General features: G+C 41.8%; 1 protein-coding gene and 1 long non-coding RNA gene across 2 annotated transcripts; one reads left to right on the top strand and one right to left on the bottom strand.

Moving 5' to 3' along the window:
* Positions 1–4,076: 4,076 nt before the first annotated feature.
* LOC139011702 (uncharacterized) lies at positions 4,077–7,577 on the bottom strand. Its single transcript, XR_011471619.1, has 3 exons — positions 7,413–7,577; positions 6,287–6,578; positions 4,077–4,334 (listed from the first exon to the last, which is right to left on the bottom strand). It is a non-coding gene; the product is annotated as an uncharacterized lncRNA (long non-coding RNA).
* On the top strand, positions 6,397–13,728 carry IL21 (interleukin 21). The gene is made up of 5 exons (XM_070417199.1): positions 6,397–6,602; positions 6,711–6,746; positions 11,006–11,155; positions 13,204–13,281; positions 13,371–13,728. Exons 1-5 carry the CDS (start codon positions 6,456–6,458, stop codon positions 13,392–13,394), a joined length of 435 nt encoding a protein of 144 aa, XP_070273300.1. The 5' UTR covers positions 6,397–6,455; the 3' UTR covers positions 13,395–13,728.
* The last annotated feature ends 3,527 nt before the right edge of the window (positions 13,729–17,255 follow it).

Below are 17,255 nucleotides of genomic sequence, written 5' to 3'. Positions count from 1 at the left end.
CTTTCAAAAAATATGTAGCTATGTGATGAATTAAATGCAAATTCATTTAAAAGCTTTCCTGAATTCATAGTTACCCTTGGCATTAGAATTCCTCAAGTAAGCTCTAGCTGGTTTGGCTCAGTGGATAGAGCATTGGCCTATGAACTGAAGGGTCCCGTGTTTGATTCTGGTCAAGGGCACTTGCCTGGGTTGCGGGCTCAACCCCCCAGTAAGGGGTGTGCAGCCAACCAATGATTCTCTCTCATCATTGATGTTTCTATCTCTCTCTCTCCCTCTCCCTTCCTCTCTGAAATCAATAATATATATATATATATATATATATATTTTTTTTTTTTTTCCCTCAAGTAAGAGGAATGCTAAACTGATTTCTACCATTTACTATTATGGAAGGTGAAACATTTTTTATATTAAACAGGAGTTCATGCTATAAAACAAGATTCTCAGACACAATAACATAAAAATGTAAAATCTCTGGGGTGTCTGTATGATAAAAGACGCCCCAGAGAAAATAATTTTAATGTGTTTAACATATCGTTAATAGAATATGAGCACTTACAAGTAAATTGGAAACAACCCAATAAATGGTCAAAGATAACTCTGTTGGCAGGAGTACAGACTGGTAGGAATGCTGGAAGGCAGTTGGGCAGCTTCTATCAAATGTTCAAAAGGATATGATCTTCCACTTAGGAAATGAAGTAGGGGCTGTGTATCTAAAAGGAATATATTTCCCGTGTGCTTAAAGTATAGATGTGTGGGATGCTCATTGCAGCAGTGTTTGTAGGAGATAAGAAGTGGAAAGAGACTAAATGTCGGTCAGTAGGACAGCCTTACACTGGCATATTAATCCAGCTATTTAAATGCAACAGCCCCATGTCTGACTACTGTGTGAACCGCTGTCCCTGACATATTGTTGAGTGAAAAAGGGGAGAATATGTACAGTAAGATTAATTTTTATGTAAAAAAACCAAATTTTCTATGTCTATTATCTCTAATATGGCTTTTTGTATACATCTTTATCTCCATATATAATTCTATTTCCTTCCATCTCTATCTACATATATTCCTCTATATCAGCGCTTCTCAACCTCTGGGTCGCGACCCCTTTGGTGGTCGAACGACCCTTTCACAGGGGTCGCCTGAGACCATCCTGCATATCAGATATTTACATTATGATTCATAACAGTAGCAACATTACAGTTATGCAGTAGCAACAAAAATAATTTTATGGTGAGGTCACAACATGAGGAACTGTATTTAAAGGGCCAGAAGGTTGAGAACCACTGCTCTATATGGTCCTATGTACATAGGAAGAAAGTCTAGAATAACACAAAGTAAACTCTCAGGAGTGTCCCCAGGGAGTGAAAATTAGGGAGGAAAAGGGAGTACTTTTTATTTTTATTTTATACAATGATATGTTCTTTGAATTCCTTGTTTTATGACACATAACTTTTATAAATATAAAAATGAAAAGTAGTAATTTTACAAAAATGATCCTCATTCCTGGAAACAGAAGGAAATGTCCAGAATGAGGGGCACATCCGGCTGACAGACTCCCTGCGATCGCGCTGCTGCCCTGGGAGAACTCGGGGGTTGCTACTGACAAGGAACTCAGCAGACACCTCAGGAAGGGGACATAGGAAAGGCCAGCACTGCACTTATTTTTATGACCGAGGGTTGGGGGCTGCAGGGCCAAGATTGAAGATGTTTACAGCCACCCATTGCCCAGGTTCGGGCCTGTCCACAGGGAATAGGATTTCTTTGGTGGTTAATCCTGGACAGGAGGCTGGGGGAGGCAGGTGGAACCTGTCCCTTCTCGGGGAAAGGGGTCAGGGGGAACCTGGTGGAACACTATGGATCTGCCCATTCTTTTCCTCCATCCCCTGTGCCTGCTGGTCATGGAATAAAGGACATCTAATCTCTACCCTCACTGGTGAGTGTCACAGTTGCCTAGAGACAAGCCACCTTTCGGAATGCCTTTGGTACACAGGAGGGTACATATTATAATAACTTAATATCACTCTAGGGCAGTGGTTCTCAACCTTTCTAATGCCGCGACCCTTTAATACAGTTCCTCATGTTGAGGTGACCCCCAACCATAAGATTATTTTCGTTGCTACTTCATAACTGTAAGTTTGCTACTGTTATGAATCGTAATGTAAATATCTGATATGCAGGATGTATTTTCATTGTTACAAATTGAACATAATTAAAGCATAGTGATTAATCACAAAAACAGTATGTAATTATAGATGTGTTTTCCGATGGTCTTAGGCGACCCCTGTGAAAGGGTCATTCGACTTCCAAAGGTGTCACGACCCACAGGTTGAGAACCACTGCTCTCGACACTGGAGGCCTCTTTTCCCAGAGTTTGCCATGCAGAGCACCTATTTCTACCCATGAGGGCCAAAGCGAGTGAGAACAGAAATGAAGTATATGACACGCAGGGGTCCCTGGAAGAGCCGTGAAGTCAGGGAAAGGGAGTTTGGCACAGTTAGTATCCAGCACAGTTTCAGACATGGCCCAGCTCTCCCCATGCAAATCTGCAAAGTAGCAGCATTCACGTTCAGACGTCAGCTCCTCTCCCTGCTCTCCAGGCTGCCCTCCAGTCCCCTGGCCCATTCCTGCTGGTCTGTAGCACAGTCCGTTAGAGAACGTGCTTGAAATATGTCCATGAAGCAGGTGACTAAAGTGTTCTGCTTTCGTGGTGATGACCTGCGTTCTAATCCGGAAAAGAATGCAGACAGCAGACCCACCACCTCGCTCCAAGATACCCAAGTAACACAGAAGCCGAGCATGAGCAGTGTGCTTCCATCAGACAGCTGCCCCTCGGGAGCCCTTGTAACGGCCTGGGCTGCTGGCTCTGCACAGAGGTGCACATGCTGAGGAAGCACAGAGCACAGGGGTTGGAAATATCTGAGCTCGGGTGGCACGTGTGTAAAAATAGGAAAGAAATTGTTTTTTATTCCCTCTCCCTTCCCCCATCCTTAAGAATAAATCCTTTATCCTAGCCTTGCTCTTTACCTGGATATAGCAGGTCGCTGTTCGGGCGTAAGTGTAACCACTTCCAGACAAAAGTCAGTGGCTTTTGCTCTCATGAGACATACTTTTCTAACAATCACTGCACTGCACAAATTGCACCATGACGGCCACAGAGCTTATGGGGGAAATGGGACGGAGGCCCCTCACTCAAACACACATAAAAAGGATGATGTGTGTGTGTGGGGGAGATGATAGGAATCTGCTAAAAAAAAAAGACAGCTATTTTATACAGCAAATGATTAAGCAACACATAAGTACTACGATAAATATGGCCCTTTATCTAGAACAAGACCTGAAGTTGGCTCAGGAAACTGAGTGTTGGAAGGGTTGCAGCTTGTGAGCTACTGGGAAATGGCACATGAGAGTCCTTGGGGGAAGCGTGTGCTACCAGATGTGGACGGCTGTGGCTCGTCGCACACGCGGTGACAGGGGAGGCCGGTGGGTGTTTGAGGCATGTGGGTGTTTTGTGCACCCTCATGCTGGGTCAGCCGGATGCGGGTTCTGCATTTACCTCGAGTTTCTTGCAAGAGAAACTATGCAGAAGCAAACCCAAAATTCTTGTACCCAAACTTTTCCCTGGTCATGATCATGTTGAAATAAATTCTCATCTTCAATACAAGCATTATGGCAGAACTGACTGAATCTAGATAATTAAAATTGTTCTGATTTAAAAAGTAAAAAACGAATAAGACCCCAATGTGATGATGCTGTGAATGTAATAATAAGGTTAATATTACTAAGTGGAGAACATACGACTCAGATAAACCTGAGCCCCCTTCTTTCCACTCGAAGATCCATCTCAACAAGTGATAAATTCAAGCAAAACGCAAGTTGGGCTCCAACCTTTTGAAGCATACCACCAGTCCTGAGCGAAGCCTGCTGAGCTCTAAGGAGACATCCTCCTTACCCCCCCCCTGCTCTCTCCCACCCTTTTTCCAAGAGTAAAAAGTTCATACCTAAGGGTACTACGTTCCTATTGCCTGTAACAAATTACCACAAAACCGGTGATTTAAAACAACACAGATTTACTCTTTGATAGTTCTGGAGGCCAGAAGTCCAAGCGAGACTTTCTGGGGCTCACAGCCAGGTGTTGGCAAGGCTGACTCCCGGTGCAGGGACTCTTCTGCGGGAGAGCTCATTTCCCCAGCTTCCCGGCTGCCGTGTTCCCTGCCTTCCAGCCGCGTCACTGTGCCCTCTGCTGTCGTCATACCTCCTCAGATGCTGATCTTCCTGCATTCCTCTTCTGATCACACTGGGCCACCTGGACAACCCAGGGTACTCTCCCATCGCAGGATCTGCAATTTAATCACACCTGTGACCATGAAGGTATCAAGAGTCAGAGGTCCAGGAATTAGGACATGGACGCCTTTAAGTGCCACTGTTCAGGCCATTACACCGGTGATGATAATCCAGGTGCTCAACAACTGACAGGCCACTTAAGGCAGCGTGTCTGATTCTTGGAAAAGTCTGGGATTGTGTAGGATCCTGGCAATCCCAACATGCTGGGAAGTGAGAGGGTCGACTGGGTGTCTCGGGCAGTGCTGAGGCACTGCAGAGTGGGGAGGAGTATCTCTCTAGGCAGTGGAAACCTTTTCCAAGCAGTACAGCCGCACCTGTGTGCTCCGCCTGAATACCAACCTGTCCTGGCCTGTCTATCTAGGCTTCTGTCAATTATCCTCTAACCCTCATCCCTGACCAGCACACAGATCTCCTGGGACCTGATCACGGGCTGTACTTTAGTCCTTGAACTTGGAATGTCCATTTAGGCCTCACCACCACCCTATGATTAGATTCTACACTTATCTTCTTTTTGCAAGAATATACCCAGGGTCATATGTGCTATTAACTGTCAGGGTCGAGGCTTGAACTCTAGCACTTTGACTTAGAAGGTGAGCTCCTAATCACTGTGGTTAGGTCTTCAAGACGACACACATCTCTTTGCCAGATAAGGGAAGCATGTGCAGAGACGATGAAGGCAGCGTGGAGGTGCCCAGCGGTAACCCCTGGTCCCTACGCATTTCAGAGGTTTACACAGAACCCTCCCCTATAGAATGTAATGGTTACGGGGAGGCCTTCTCGTTCATACAGTACGAAGTCTTATCTACTCTGCATGACCAAACCCAAACACTCCTGAACAGCCTGTGATAAAAGTAAACCAAGTCCAAACTCCAATTTATCTCAGCTGCATAGCATTCTAGAACAAAGTATGGCTGTGAACATAAAATGAGATAGAGGAATAAATAAAGTCTGGAGTCAACAGTTTTGTTCGTAAGACCTAACTGACTGGCACTGCTTTTGGTTAAATATTCTATTTAACCTCCTTGAGTGCAAAGAGTAGCAGGGACAGGAGCAGCAGCGAGAGGAGCCTGACCAAACCACTCCTGGACTTTGAGTCTTTTATTCACCTCTAGCTGGTTATAGTTCGAAGTGTACTGTTCATACCAGAGGAAATAATATCTAACAGAAAAAAGTAGCACCACACAAAGAGAAAAAAGAATCATTTGGGGGTATTTTTAAATTTTGCTCTTTGCAAAAACAAATCTTGGTTGGGACAGGAGTACTAGCACTTTCATTCATTGAATTGAAGAATTATACAGAATAGATGAACATGAGACTATTTTAAAAAATAAAATTAGAGTGAAATTTTGATTGAATTTCTGTACAGTCCCTTAAAATCATTTATTCCACGTATAAATCAGATTAAGTAAAATCCTAGAAGCCGAGATGAATGTTATTTGAAGATGCTTTGGGGAAGAGTTGGAAGCAAATTCTACTTTAAACCCTTTAGCCTGATTAAAAAAACCTGAAGTATTCTTGCTAATTTGGAAAATACCCCTGATATTTAAAATTTCCTAAAGGTAGCTCTCCTCCTACCTTTATGATGGAATGCTGTGTGATTTCAGTCAAGGGGCATAATTATTACCCTAAGAAAAAGTCCTGCTTTCCACGGGCAGCCACCTTAGTCATTACTGAAGTGCCTTATGACTGTCAGAGAGACCAGGTAAGAGGCCAGGGGAGGCAGAGAGAGAGATCAAAGTGTTTTTGTTTATTCCTTTGATGTTTGGTAGCACCAACTGTTTACTATGCACACTTTTCGACTCATGCTGAAAGTTGGAATTCACCCATCTCTCTTTTCCTGTCTGAGGTGCAGATGGAGCACACTCGTGGAGTCCGTCCATCCCTGCCCCCACGTGTACGCACATGCACACGCATACCTAGCCAGTGGAAAAGAAAAAGGGTTACTCACATTCATCCACTTTACAAAGATTTCCAGGTTGCGATGGGAGGGCGTTAGCTCTCCCTGAAGGATGAATAAATACGCAGCTCCACTGACAACCTGTTCACAGTCAAACGGAGGTGAAAACTGAGACCCAGGTCTTGCCCTCCTGGTGCTTCTGAGACCCAGTCCTGGCAACATGCAGTGGGTAGTCTTCTGCCTGATGGTCATCTTCTCAGGGGTGGTGGCCCGTAGATCCAGCCTCCAAGGGCAAGATCGCCTCTTGATCAGACTGCGTCAACTTATTGATATTGTGGATCAGCTGAAAAATTATGTGAATGACTTGGTAAGGCTGCACTTGTCACAACAAAATTTAAATCATATTCTTCAGTTACTATAAAAGAAGCTTTTTGACTTATCAAAATAACTCAGAACTCATTTTCTTTTGCTCTAGGACCCTGAATTTCTGCCAGCTCCAGAAGATGTAAAGGTAAGACCAGTTGAATTTGTGAAGTTGTTTGATAGAAGTTTTTAAATCCAATTAAGAAAAGCACTAGCATGATTGTTTAGGAATATAGTTAATTTCAATGAATTTGAAGGTTTAATAATTGATAAAATAGTGTTTTCTATTTTCATTAATTTACCAACAAGCCAACCAATAAAATGCTATATATCTTATAAAATATATTTTTTTCTCCAAATATCTCTAAGAGCACATCTAAGTAGTACTGGTGAGACAGAATAAATCTATGAAAATAAATATATGCTATGATCAGTTTCTGAATAATGACTCACTAATTACACTGTAAGAGCCCTTGTGCATGAAAGTTCTTGAGCCCTTTTGTAAACCTGTCTAAGAAATACAGATAGACACCATAAGAAGCAGAATTCACCTCTTAATAACAAGAAAGAAAGAAAGAAAGAAAGAAAGAAAGAAAGGAAGAAAGAAAGAAAGAAAGAAAGAAAAGAAAAGAAAAGAAAAGAAAAGAAGGAGAAAAGAAAAGAAAAGAAAAGAAAAAAGAAAAGAGGAGGAAGGAAAGAAGGAAGAGAGAAAGGAAGGAAAGGAAGAAAAAAAGAAAGAGAAAGAAGAACAGATTACAGAATAGCATGGAGTGTAGAAAGACAGGCCGTCCTGTAGAATAGACTTCCCATATACCTGGCCTTGAAGGGTCTCTCCTTTGGCCTTCAGTGAGGTCTTTTGAAAGGACCATTTTCAGCAACTCATCCCATTCTCTTAAGCCATTTAGATCCATTAGGTCCGGGGAAGAAGAGGCCTATTGTTCAAGTGCACCACGTCCTCACTGGTCCTTGCTCAGTCTTGAGGTTTGATACTCTGAGGATATAAATGCAATTGGGGAGATGTTTTAATTGTCACGGACCTTTAACTGCATAAATTAGAATAACTGTAAAAGTGTTACCAGTAATTAGGACACTACAGTGGGAGAGACTTACGAAGATACATTGCAAAGAAAACAATTATGGTAAATGACTCTGTGTAAAAGTTTAGAAAGTGAATGAGTCACAACTATTGCTTTTCTCTAAAATTCACTCTCTAGCTCTGAACGTAACCACTCTCATTCACTAGGCCCTTTTCTAATAAGCAGCATCTAAAATGAAAGTAGCACATTCAGTTTATTGGAAAGACTTTTCCAATAAGTAAGAACATGTCTTAATCAATGTCTTAATTAGAAAAACATAGAACATTTTTCAGCATCTCACACCCTTTGTTGAACTGCTGTGGTTATGATTCTTTCTGGAATTTTTGTGTTACAGTCTATAACTTGCAAAATAATAAATAAGAAAGATGTCGTACTTTATGGCTTGAGTTGACCTAGTGGGTACTTTCTTCATAAACTTTGTTAAAGAGAAGTGCTTTTTCTCTTACATCATAAAGCGAGGGTTTGGTCTTGGTGACCCTGTATGCATCTGGTGATCTGATCAAGCAGCCTTGGCTGTGATTCCAGTGAGTGATGGTATAACAGATCGGTAAGCTATGCTGGCAGCAGACTCAGGAAGGAAGAAGAGAGTGCAAGGCACTGTAAGTGCTACATCAAGTTTTTCAGAGCTAGCATCAAAGCAGGCTCTATAAGAGACTTACAAAGATTAAAAAGTTTAATGAAAAGAAATCCATCTATATTTTCCAGATAAATATTGCTATGTACTCATTATCTAAGATCTCTAATTGGTCTGGCCAGGCATCTTCCTTTTTCTTTCTAATCCTACTGGTGGTTCTGAACTGGTGATAACCTCCCCCTTCTCCGCAGAACATCTGTCAATGTCTGGAGAAATGTTTGGCTTTCACAGTTGTGTGTGTGTGAGGGGGGGTTCTATTGGCATCAAGTAGATAGAGGCCAGGATGCTGCTAAATATTCTAGAGTGTACAGCCCTGGCAACAAAGAATTATGCAGCCCAGGATGCCAGTACTGCCGCTGAGAAACCCTGACTTAAACCTAGTTTGTGTATGGGACAAAAGTTATTTTGTCCAATTAGTAAGACTTCCCAGTGTGAATGGTCAGGGCTTTCTTTAAGAAAAAAAAAAAAAAGTAAGTAGGTTAAAAATAAGCTGTCAGAGGGCAAATATTTTCAAATATTCAACTGTAAAAGGACAAAGCCTTGCGCACCTCCTGGCAAAAGCAGCATTTGCTGGACTGCTCTGGGCTGAGGACAGGAGTGGTTCGTGACTCTGGTGTCTAACCCACTGCTCCCTCTGTTCTGCAAAACGCATGTAGGACAACTGAGCCCACGTGTTTTCATGTGTTAAAGAATGAGGGGAGCTACACTTAGCTGCATCAAGGCACAGCATGGGACATCCAAGCACCTGCTCCCAGGTGGTGGTGCCACACATGAACGTCAGGTCATCCGGGAAACCCCTCAAGTGAGCAGCAGGGCTCCTGGGCTACCTGGACAAGATTCCTCTCTTCATACCCCTTCTTAGCAGTGAGCACACCCTTATTGCAGCTCTTCCACCTCTTTTCCTCCAAGGCTGCCTTGGATGTGCATCTGGAGTCAAATCCAGCAGTTCCCGGTCCTGGCCACGATCGCCAAGGACAGCTCTGCTGCTACTTGCAGCAAGCCAGAGACAAACCCTGTAGTCTGTCGCCACAGGAAGGGCAGGAAGGGGAGCCCGGCCCCATCGGCAAGAGCGGCTGTCCAGGCTGTCAAAGCCGCCATCACTGGTCCAGACCACTCCTGGCAATGGTGACTCAGGGGGGCTTGTTTGGTGGGGCCCTTCTACTTCTTCGGAATCTGATCTCCTTTCAACACACATGTAAATGTTAACTCAGCAAAATGGGCCTCTGTGAGAAATGCTGGTTTCTCAGATCAGCACAGATGAAGCAGTTAGCGTTTTCAGTTTCAGCTGGAAAATTTACCTCTTTAAATATGAATATTATTTTTTCCAGTAAGTTAAGCCGGTTGTGGTCAAAAAGAAGAAAAAAGAAAAAACTTCAACAAACAAGAGAATGTGGTTTTCAAGGAAAAAAAAGTGCTATAATTAACATTTATAAATAGTTTCTATTAAATAAGCATTTTGGCAAACATGGGAAGGACACTACCTTGCCCTCATGAGAGGCAAGCAGCTCTGATAGAAGGAAACCAGATAAGCCAGTTCTCAGATTGTGGCTCTGTATGCAAAGCGAGCCGGTGGGGTTGTGTCTTCAGTGCATGTTATTAATCAACACATCCATACCGGTGCGCAGAGGGGTTAGAAAATGCAAAGCAGGCCAGCCGCTATTTTCAGCTGACTGTCCATTGAGACTCAGGTGTGCTGTAGAGACCCAGAGGCTGGGGTTTCTGGTTGTATGGCAGTGCCTCCACACCCATGGGCGAAGTGAAGACAGGGCAGCTTGGGGGAGGAGAGTGGCATCATATGTACACAGTGGCTGAAAGAGAGAAGAAACTTGGATACAAGTTCTTAGATCAGCATTAAAATGTTTTTGACAGGTCAGTATAAACTTTGTTCTTCCAATAGGCTTCACTGTCAGTGCGATTTCTACGACTTTCACTTATTCATTGGTAACTAGTTGTTTGGCTAAATCAAGAGACACATTTCAATCTTCATTCTGTCCACCACTTCTTTGTTCTCTGAGACTTTGACTTATTCTCTTACTGCCTGAGAAACCCTCTTCCCTCCCATTGGCTGGGCAATTCAGGCAGAAGCCTTCCCTACCTGACGTGGGAGTGTGAACAGCGATTTAGAAAAGCCAAGCGTGGTCTATGGCAAGAGTACTGAATCTTAGATGAGAACGATGCCACCAGGAGTAGGTGCCCACGTCCTTTCCCCAACGGAGGGGCTTTAACCCCTTTACTTCATTTGTTGACTCCATGAGTATTTCCTGGGCACTCACTAGCAACAAGGCTCTATGCCAGGTGTTGGGCAACATTGGATGCTGCTATTAGACGTTCTATGTAAAACAGAGCCAAACAGAATACAAATGAAAAGATTCTTAATCAGACCACAGCATAACTCACACCACACTGCCACAGGTCAGTGTGACTTTTAGAAAATTCCCTCACAAAACAGAAGCTCCTGCCCACCACTCAGACCTCAGGCGTTGGGAAGAGCTGGGGAAAGTGGGCTCCCTCCAGCTCCTCAGCCCCAGGTGAAGTGGGACGTGAAGTCGTTCCTCACTTGCCTCTGAAATGGATGTGACCCAGATACTGTCTTACAAGTAAAAAGGGGGATTGGGAAGGACATGCTTACTCTCTGAATAACTTTCGCTAACATATCCACAAATTGTTTCCTTTCAGAGACACTGTGAGAGATCGGCTTTTTCATGTTTTCAGAAGGTCCAACTAAAGTCAGCAAATACAGGAGACAACAAGATCAACGTATTAACTAAACAGCTGATGAGGAAACTGCCTCCCACAAATGAAGGGAGAAAACAGAAACAGAGACTAGTAAGACTGACCTTTGTTTTCCATTTTATCTGTCCCTATGACTTGTAACACACACACACACACACACACACACACACACACACACACCACTCACTCACTTCTTAGCCAGAGCCTCAGTGTCTTTCTGCAACTTGCACTTTATATACAGTGTTGTTTTAAGACATGAAGTCATCCCCTCATAAGTTCACAGGCTTGAAAGTGCCCAGAAACCCAACTGGAACTTGCTGACAGTCCCCGGCCCCTGGAGTACAAAATACAACTTCCCATGGTGAAGGAGTCACTGGGCAGAGAATCCGATTGTGGCCACATGTAACTTGTATTCTAACTGACAGGAGCTACATCCTAGCTTTCCTATATGGAAAATGACAGCCTGCCAGAGGTCAGGATAAATCTCAAACTTGGCCTTCCTCTCTTAAAGAATATTACTGTCCTATGCAATCACAGAGTCCATACTCTTTTCAACAGGTGAATCCCATTATGTGGCTGGAGATTTCCAACAGTCCCCAGTTTGAGGGGCCCTGAGACCCTCGTGTATGGCCCTTCTTTTGCCAACTCATGAGCAATGCTGATCCTCTCATGAGTGATGTAAGCATTAACCAAATTCAGTAGGTAAACACCTAAGATAAATTACTCTCCCAATTTTTTTTTACCAGTTCTCTCTCCTTCAAGGAATTTCACATGTGATTCAAATGAAATCTTAGTTACATTGTCAAAATATTTTTATTTATTGCGGTTGCTTGGCTAGATCGCAATGTGAAAAGTATCCCTCTCAAAGTTTCCTCAGAAAGAAAGGAGCTGAGCATGTCCTTGAAATCCAGTATCAAAGATGAATGAAATGGTAGTGCTGGCACTGAGCTGAGAAGTATCCAGTTAAGCACCTTCATTTGATAGATGGGAAAGGGACAACAAAGAGGCTAAGTGGTGTTTCCCCTACAAACAGCAAGAGCCAGAACAAGAACCAGAACTTAAATTTCCTCTTGTCAGTCCAGTGTTCTCACTACAGTATCAGGCAGGCATTATAGGTGCTAAATACCAGGCACTGGCATGGTGTGTGGGCTCTCAGTGTACTTTACCCAAATAAGGGTAAAGTACATAAACCAAGAAATATTTTCAAAAAATAAATATGTGAATAATAACCATATGAAAAATTCTTCACTTCCCTGTAATCAAATAAGTGGGAATTAAAGCAAGGAAATTCTATTTTTTATCAATAAAAACTTTTAACTCGATAATGGTAGAAATTCTCTATGTGAATAGAAATACAACTTTTTACAATGTACATTAAAAGCCTTAAAATTTTTCATCCCTTTAATTTAGTAATTCTACTTCTAGAAATTTAACAAATAAAATATATAAAGATGTATATGAAAAACTATTCAGAGATGTTCTTTGAAGCACTTTATAAAATAGCAAAATGTTAGAAGCAATCTATGTGTTTCAAAATAGTAACAGTTCAATCCTATGTTGGAATACAAAGCTACCATTGTGTACCATATTTGAACATTAAAGAATATTTTTTAATATATTTTTATTGATTTCAGAGAGGAAGGGAGAGAGAGATAGAAACATCAATGATGAGAGAGAATCACCGATTGGCTGCCTCCTGCACACCCCCTACTGGGGATCAAGCCTGCAATCCAGACATGTGTCCTTGACCGGAATCAAACCTGGGACCCTTCAGTCCACAGGTCAAAGCTCTATGCACTGAGCCAAACCAGCTAGGGCAATACTGAAGAATATTTAACACAGAAGAAATGCTCATGTTATCTTAAATATATAAAAGCAAATTACCAATCAGTGTATAGAAATGCAAAGAAAAAAAATCACTGGAAGGGTATGTACCAAAACATGGCTGTGGTTATCTCTGAGGGTGGGATTACAGTAAGTGGTTTTCCCCATTATTATTTTCTGAACAATTTTAAGCATTTCCCAATGTTTCAGTGAACATGATTTATGTCTCGAATTGGAAAAAACAAATTTTAAATGAATGTTTTATTCAATGGGAAAAAAGTTTTAAAGAAGAATGTTACGTTTTCATTGATTTCTAGGTGTGCCCTTCATGTGATTCTTACGAGAAAAAACCACCCAAAGAATTCCTAGAAAGACTGAAATCACTCATCCAAAAGGTACCACTTAAGTTATGTTAGATTTCCTACCTCAATTGTATCCGGATGGCATCCTGTGTGGGGTTACTCATGGTGTGCTATCTCCACAGATGATCCATCAGCACCTCTCCTAGAGCATGTGGAACGGAAGGTTCCTGGAGCCTCGCTGCAGCTGACACTATGTGACGTACTCTAACACAGCAGGGACACTCACTTCTGGGTATTCCCAACAGGAATACAATATATTAGTGAAGAGGGTAAACTCTGTTCAAAGTCCGGATTATTTCCCCCATGTTGCTATGCAATGCTTCAGTTTAATCCACCTGGTCTGTGTTTACCCAACTTGAAAAAACGATCTCTTGATTTCCTATGTTATGGATTTTGATGACTTCTAAAATTTTTACTTACCTGCCCAACTATCACATTTCTTGGTTGGGGAGAAGCTAAAATTCTTAACTCAAAATATAGTTTGGGAATATGTTTATCTTGTATTAACTTTGATCTTGATTACCACAAGAATGAGGTCTCTGATAATCATAAGTTAAAACTGATACACTGTAATTCAAGCTAAAAATATAAGAAGCATAGGGTCAAAATGGAAAGCTGAAGTCTCTAGTAATTTAATGAAATGAAAAATGGGTGTCTAAAAATGTATAGCTGAAAAGTTTACTTTTTATCTCAGAATGTCTAACATATAAATATATAATTTATTTATGTACCAGAAGGATATCTTTACCAGATGCCTACACAAAAGTCTTACTTCCTCATTGGGATTTATCAAATATTTAAATACGATAGATATGAATATATTTATAAAATAGACTCAGTCTTTTTTTCTTTAAGTAGGTGTAATTGTACCTTCCCAGCTTGAGTCCCTTTATGAGCTAACACTGAGCTTATGAAAATGGCAATTAAAACCTACAGAGGGACATCCTTCAGATGGTCTTCTGGAACCAGATAGAATTTTTAAAATCCTGTGGCTGGCTCTCCCCTGAAATCATTACAATGATTGTAGTGAGCTAATAACTTCAAATGCCCATATCCTCCTTTCTTCCTTTGTTTCTCTTCCTCTCTTCCTCTCTTCCTCTTTCTTTCTTTCTTTCTTTCTTTCTTTCTTTCTTTCTTTCTTTCTTTCTTTCTTTCTTTCTTTCTTTCTTTCTTTCTCTTTCTTTCTTTCTCCTTCCTTCCTTCCTTCCTTCCTTCCTTCCTTCCTTCCTTCCTTCCTTCCTTCCTTTTCTTATTTTCTTTTTTTAAAAATGACAATTTGTGTCTGCATGCTTTCCAAAAGGCAAATTGTCACTTGTAGAAAATCAAAGTCAGGCTACAAATCAAGAGCCTGGGACTCCTGTCTACACAGAACGCAGACTTGAGGATAAACATACCAGTCTTCCAACCATGTAGCAAAAACAGGTGACCTGCTCCAAGTGCTATTTCTGCTCCAGCAGTTCATTTAGGTCGAAGGTTAGAAACTCTAGAAAAATAAATTTTCACTGGGATGTTATAAGCTATTTGAGAACCTTGTTGTTAAAATGGCTGTGAGCACGCAAGGGGATGTTGTATGGGAAATGCTTTATCCTCTAAGAAAAAACATTATCTACTTAAAAGTGTCTTAGAAACAAGTACTTTTATAGTTCTAAAAGATATGTTAGGAACCATTTATATCATCAGGTCGCCATGAAATGTTTGACCGTCAGGAATGAGTACTCTGTTTTAAACTTGAAGATGTTATTGCAAAGGAATCCTGTAGATACGTGCAGAAGAATGAGACTGTGCATCTAACGCCTGCCTCGGTGTGAAGCAGTGCCAGGCTGGGTGCCAGGTCGGGTGAAACTGGAAAACAGGCTCAAAGTTGACCTGCGAAGAGGGGATCTTTTTTCTTGTTTCTGGCTTTCTAATTTTTTACTTCTTTGACACTGTGATTTTATATTTAAAATAATGTATTTATTTTGGTGTGTTCACTGTTAATAAGTCTCTGTTCTAGTCCTTTTGACCAGAGATTTTTACTTTCAAAGTAAAAATAATTTAGTGGGCTGTTGGCCAAGAGCCTTCATGAACCTGAGTTCAGAGACTCGGGCAGGATCCTCACAACATCCCAAGTAACAGCAATGCATCGGAATAAAGAGGACGAAGAAGTGAGCCCTGCCCGCTCTGTGTTCCAGACTTAGCCAGCCCTCTAAAGCCACTGCGGCTGGCCCACACCATTACTGTTCACCTCCAATGGTGACACAGGAGGCCCAAACTCTTGCTGGCTATGTCACTCGCTTAAATTTTTTGGATTTCTATTTCCTATCTGTAGAATAAGGCTGTTGGACAATGTCTAAGGTCTATTCTGCCTCTATTTTTAGAGCTTTATGTGCCTGAGTCCCTAAAATTCTGAATACTCTTAGAGGAACATTTGACCATACTTCTGAGTCAAACTTTCTCCTGAATCTGATGTTCAGTTGATCAACGTTATTTCAATAGGATTTGTAGCAACACTCACTGGGTGGGGGGACAAGAAAAATGTTTTTAAAAAATTAAAAGAGGAAGAAAGAAAAGCATTGCTGTAGGTCCTGGGAGTTCAGGGAAATGAGTCATGATTTCCACTCCTTTAGCTGAAAGTGTCTTTTTTTGGACCCTTGTGGAGGATTGTAGCATTATTATCTATATATTGCTCTGTTGTATTGACATTTGCATCTGAGAATTTAGTTTTAATATGAACTATGTACTTTATAATTTAATGATTATTTATTATATATTTGGTTTTAAATGTTTATGTTCATAGCTTCTTATTTAAGACCTGATCATATTAAATACTACTCAGTCAGCACACTGTCTTCTGTGATTTCCTGGAAACCCTTAATTCAATAGTCTTAGCAGAAAATAAAATGGATCATTAGTTTCTGGAAACTTATAATTTTCACATATATATGCTAAAAATGATCTCTCCTTATGTGCTTCACTGAAATGGCACTTTCCGCTTCCTGTCCCTACCGTTAGGATACCATGACCTTTGCAGCCCTCCCAAAGGCATGGCAGGTTTGGGTGGAATTGAAGATATTCTTCCCATTGTCCATTACTTTTGAACAAACCTCACTCCTCACTTGTCTGTCCACTTTTCTTATTGATGACTATTACCTAGTAAACACTCCTCCATGTTCACTGAGGACTCAGGCACATTCTTTTCCTTGAATCCAATGTTATCCACCAACTGGATGACCTCAGTGCCCACAATGAAGAGTCCACACACACTGTAGCTTTCCAGAACCTGAACTGCCTCGGTTTCCAATGTCTGCATCTTTTACTCCATCCTTGGACGCTTCCATTCCCAGGTGCCAGACTTGATCACCTGGAAGCACTCTCTGTGTGAAGTCTCTACCTACATGAAACCATCACCTGCTCATCTCTTAGTTCTTACACTGCCTACTTCTATTCCATCGGTCCCAAGACCTCATCAAACAGCCAGGCCTCCCTTATCTGGCTTCCTGGGGTCACTTTCCCACTTCTCTCTTAGCTCTAAACACTCACCTGCTTCAATACCTGCCTCCCTCTACTCCAGGGCACAGGATAGTTAGGCATGACCATGCCTCACAAGGAGAAGAGAAATTTGGGTGTTCATAGTCAAGCTTGTTGAAAGAGGAGTCTATGCCTGTGTCTATACTTCCTTACCTCCTATCCACTTATCAAACCACCATAATCTGATTTCTGCCCTTCCCACCCCTACTTCCATATCATAAAAACTGCCCTCTCTATGGTCAACAATGACCTCCAAATAACCCAGCTCTCCTAAGTGTCTTAAGTCATCATCTCACTTGATCATCATGGCTTTTGCTACCTTTGATCACCCCTCCATCCTCCCTGACTGTGGAGGCAACTCTTCCTCCTGATCCTTGTCTCCCCTCTCTGACTGCATATCCATGGGGTTGGTTATTGGCTGCTTTCCTGGATCCTCCCCTTAGAGCTCAATGTTCCTGAGGATTCTGTCCTTGGCTATCTTTCTCTTTAAATCTTTTCCC

This window comes from Myotis yumanensis, unplaced genomic scaffold, assembly GCF_028538775.1.
Source record: "Myotis yumanensis isolate MYYU_CA2020_CCGP unplaced genomic scaffold, mMyoYum1.0.hap1 SCAF_5, whole genome shotgun sequence".
Classification (NCBI taxonomy): Eukaryota; Metazoa; Chordata; class Mammalia; order Chiroptera; family Vespertilionidae; genus Myotis; species Myotis yumanensis.
Note: the sequence above shows the minus strand (reverse complement) of the source record. Positions and strands in the feature narration are given on the sequence as shown.

What these genes read in the sequence shown, in the direction of transcription:
- IL21 (XM_070417199.1), top strand. Translation starts at nt 6,456, where the DNA reads ATGCAGTGGGTAGTCTTCTGCCTGATGGTCATCTTCTCAGGGGTGGTG. An exon ending in CAGCTCCAGAAGATGTAAAG is followed by an intron (nt 6,747 to 11,005) that starts GTAAGACCAGTT and finishes GTTTCCTTTCAG; the next exon opens with AGACACTGTGAGAGATCGGC. An exon ending in GAAAACAGAAACAGAGACTA is followed by an intron (nt 11,156 to 13,203) that starts GTAAGACTGACC and finishes ATTGATTTCTAG; the next exon opens with GTGTGCCCTTCATGTGATTC.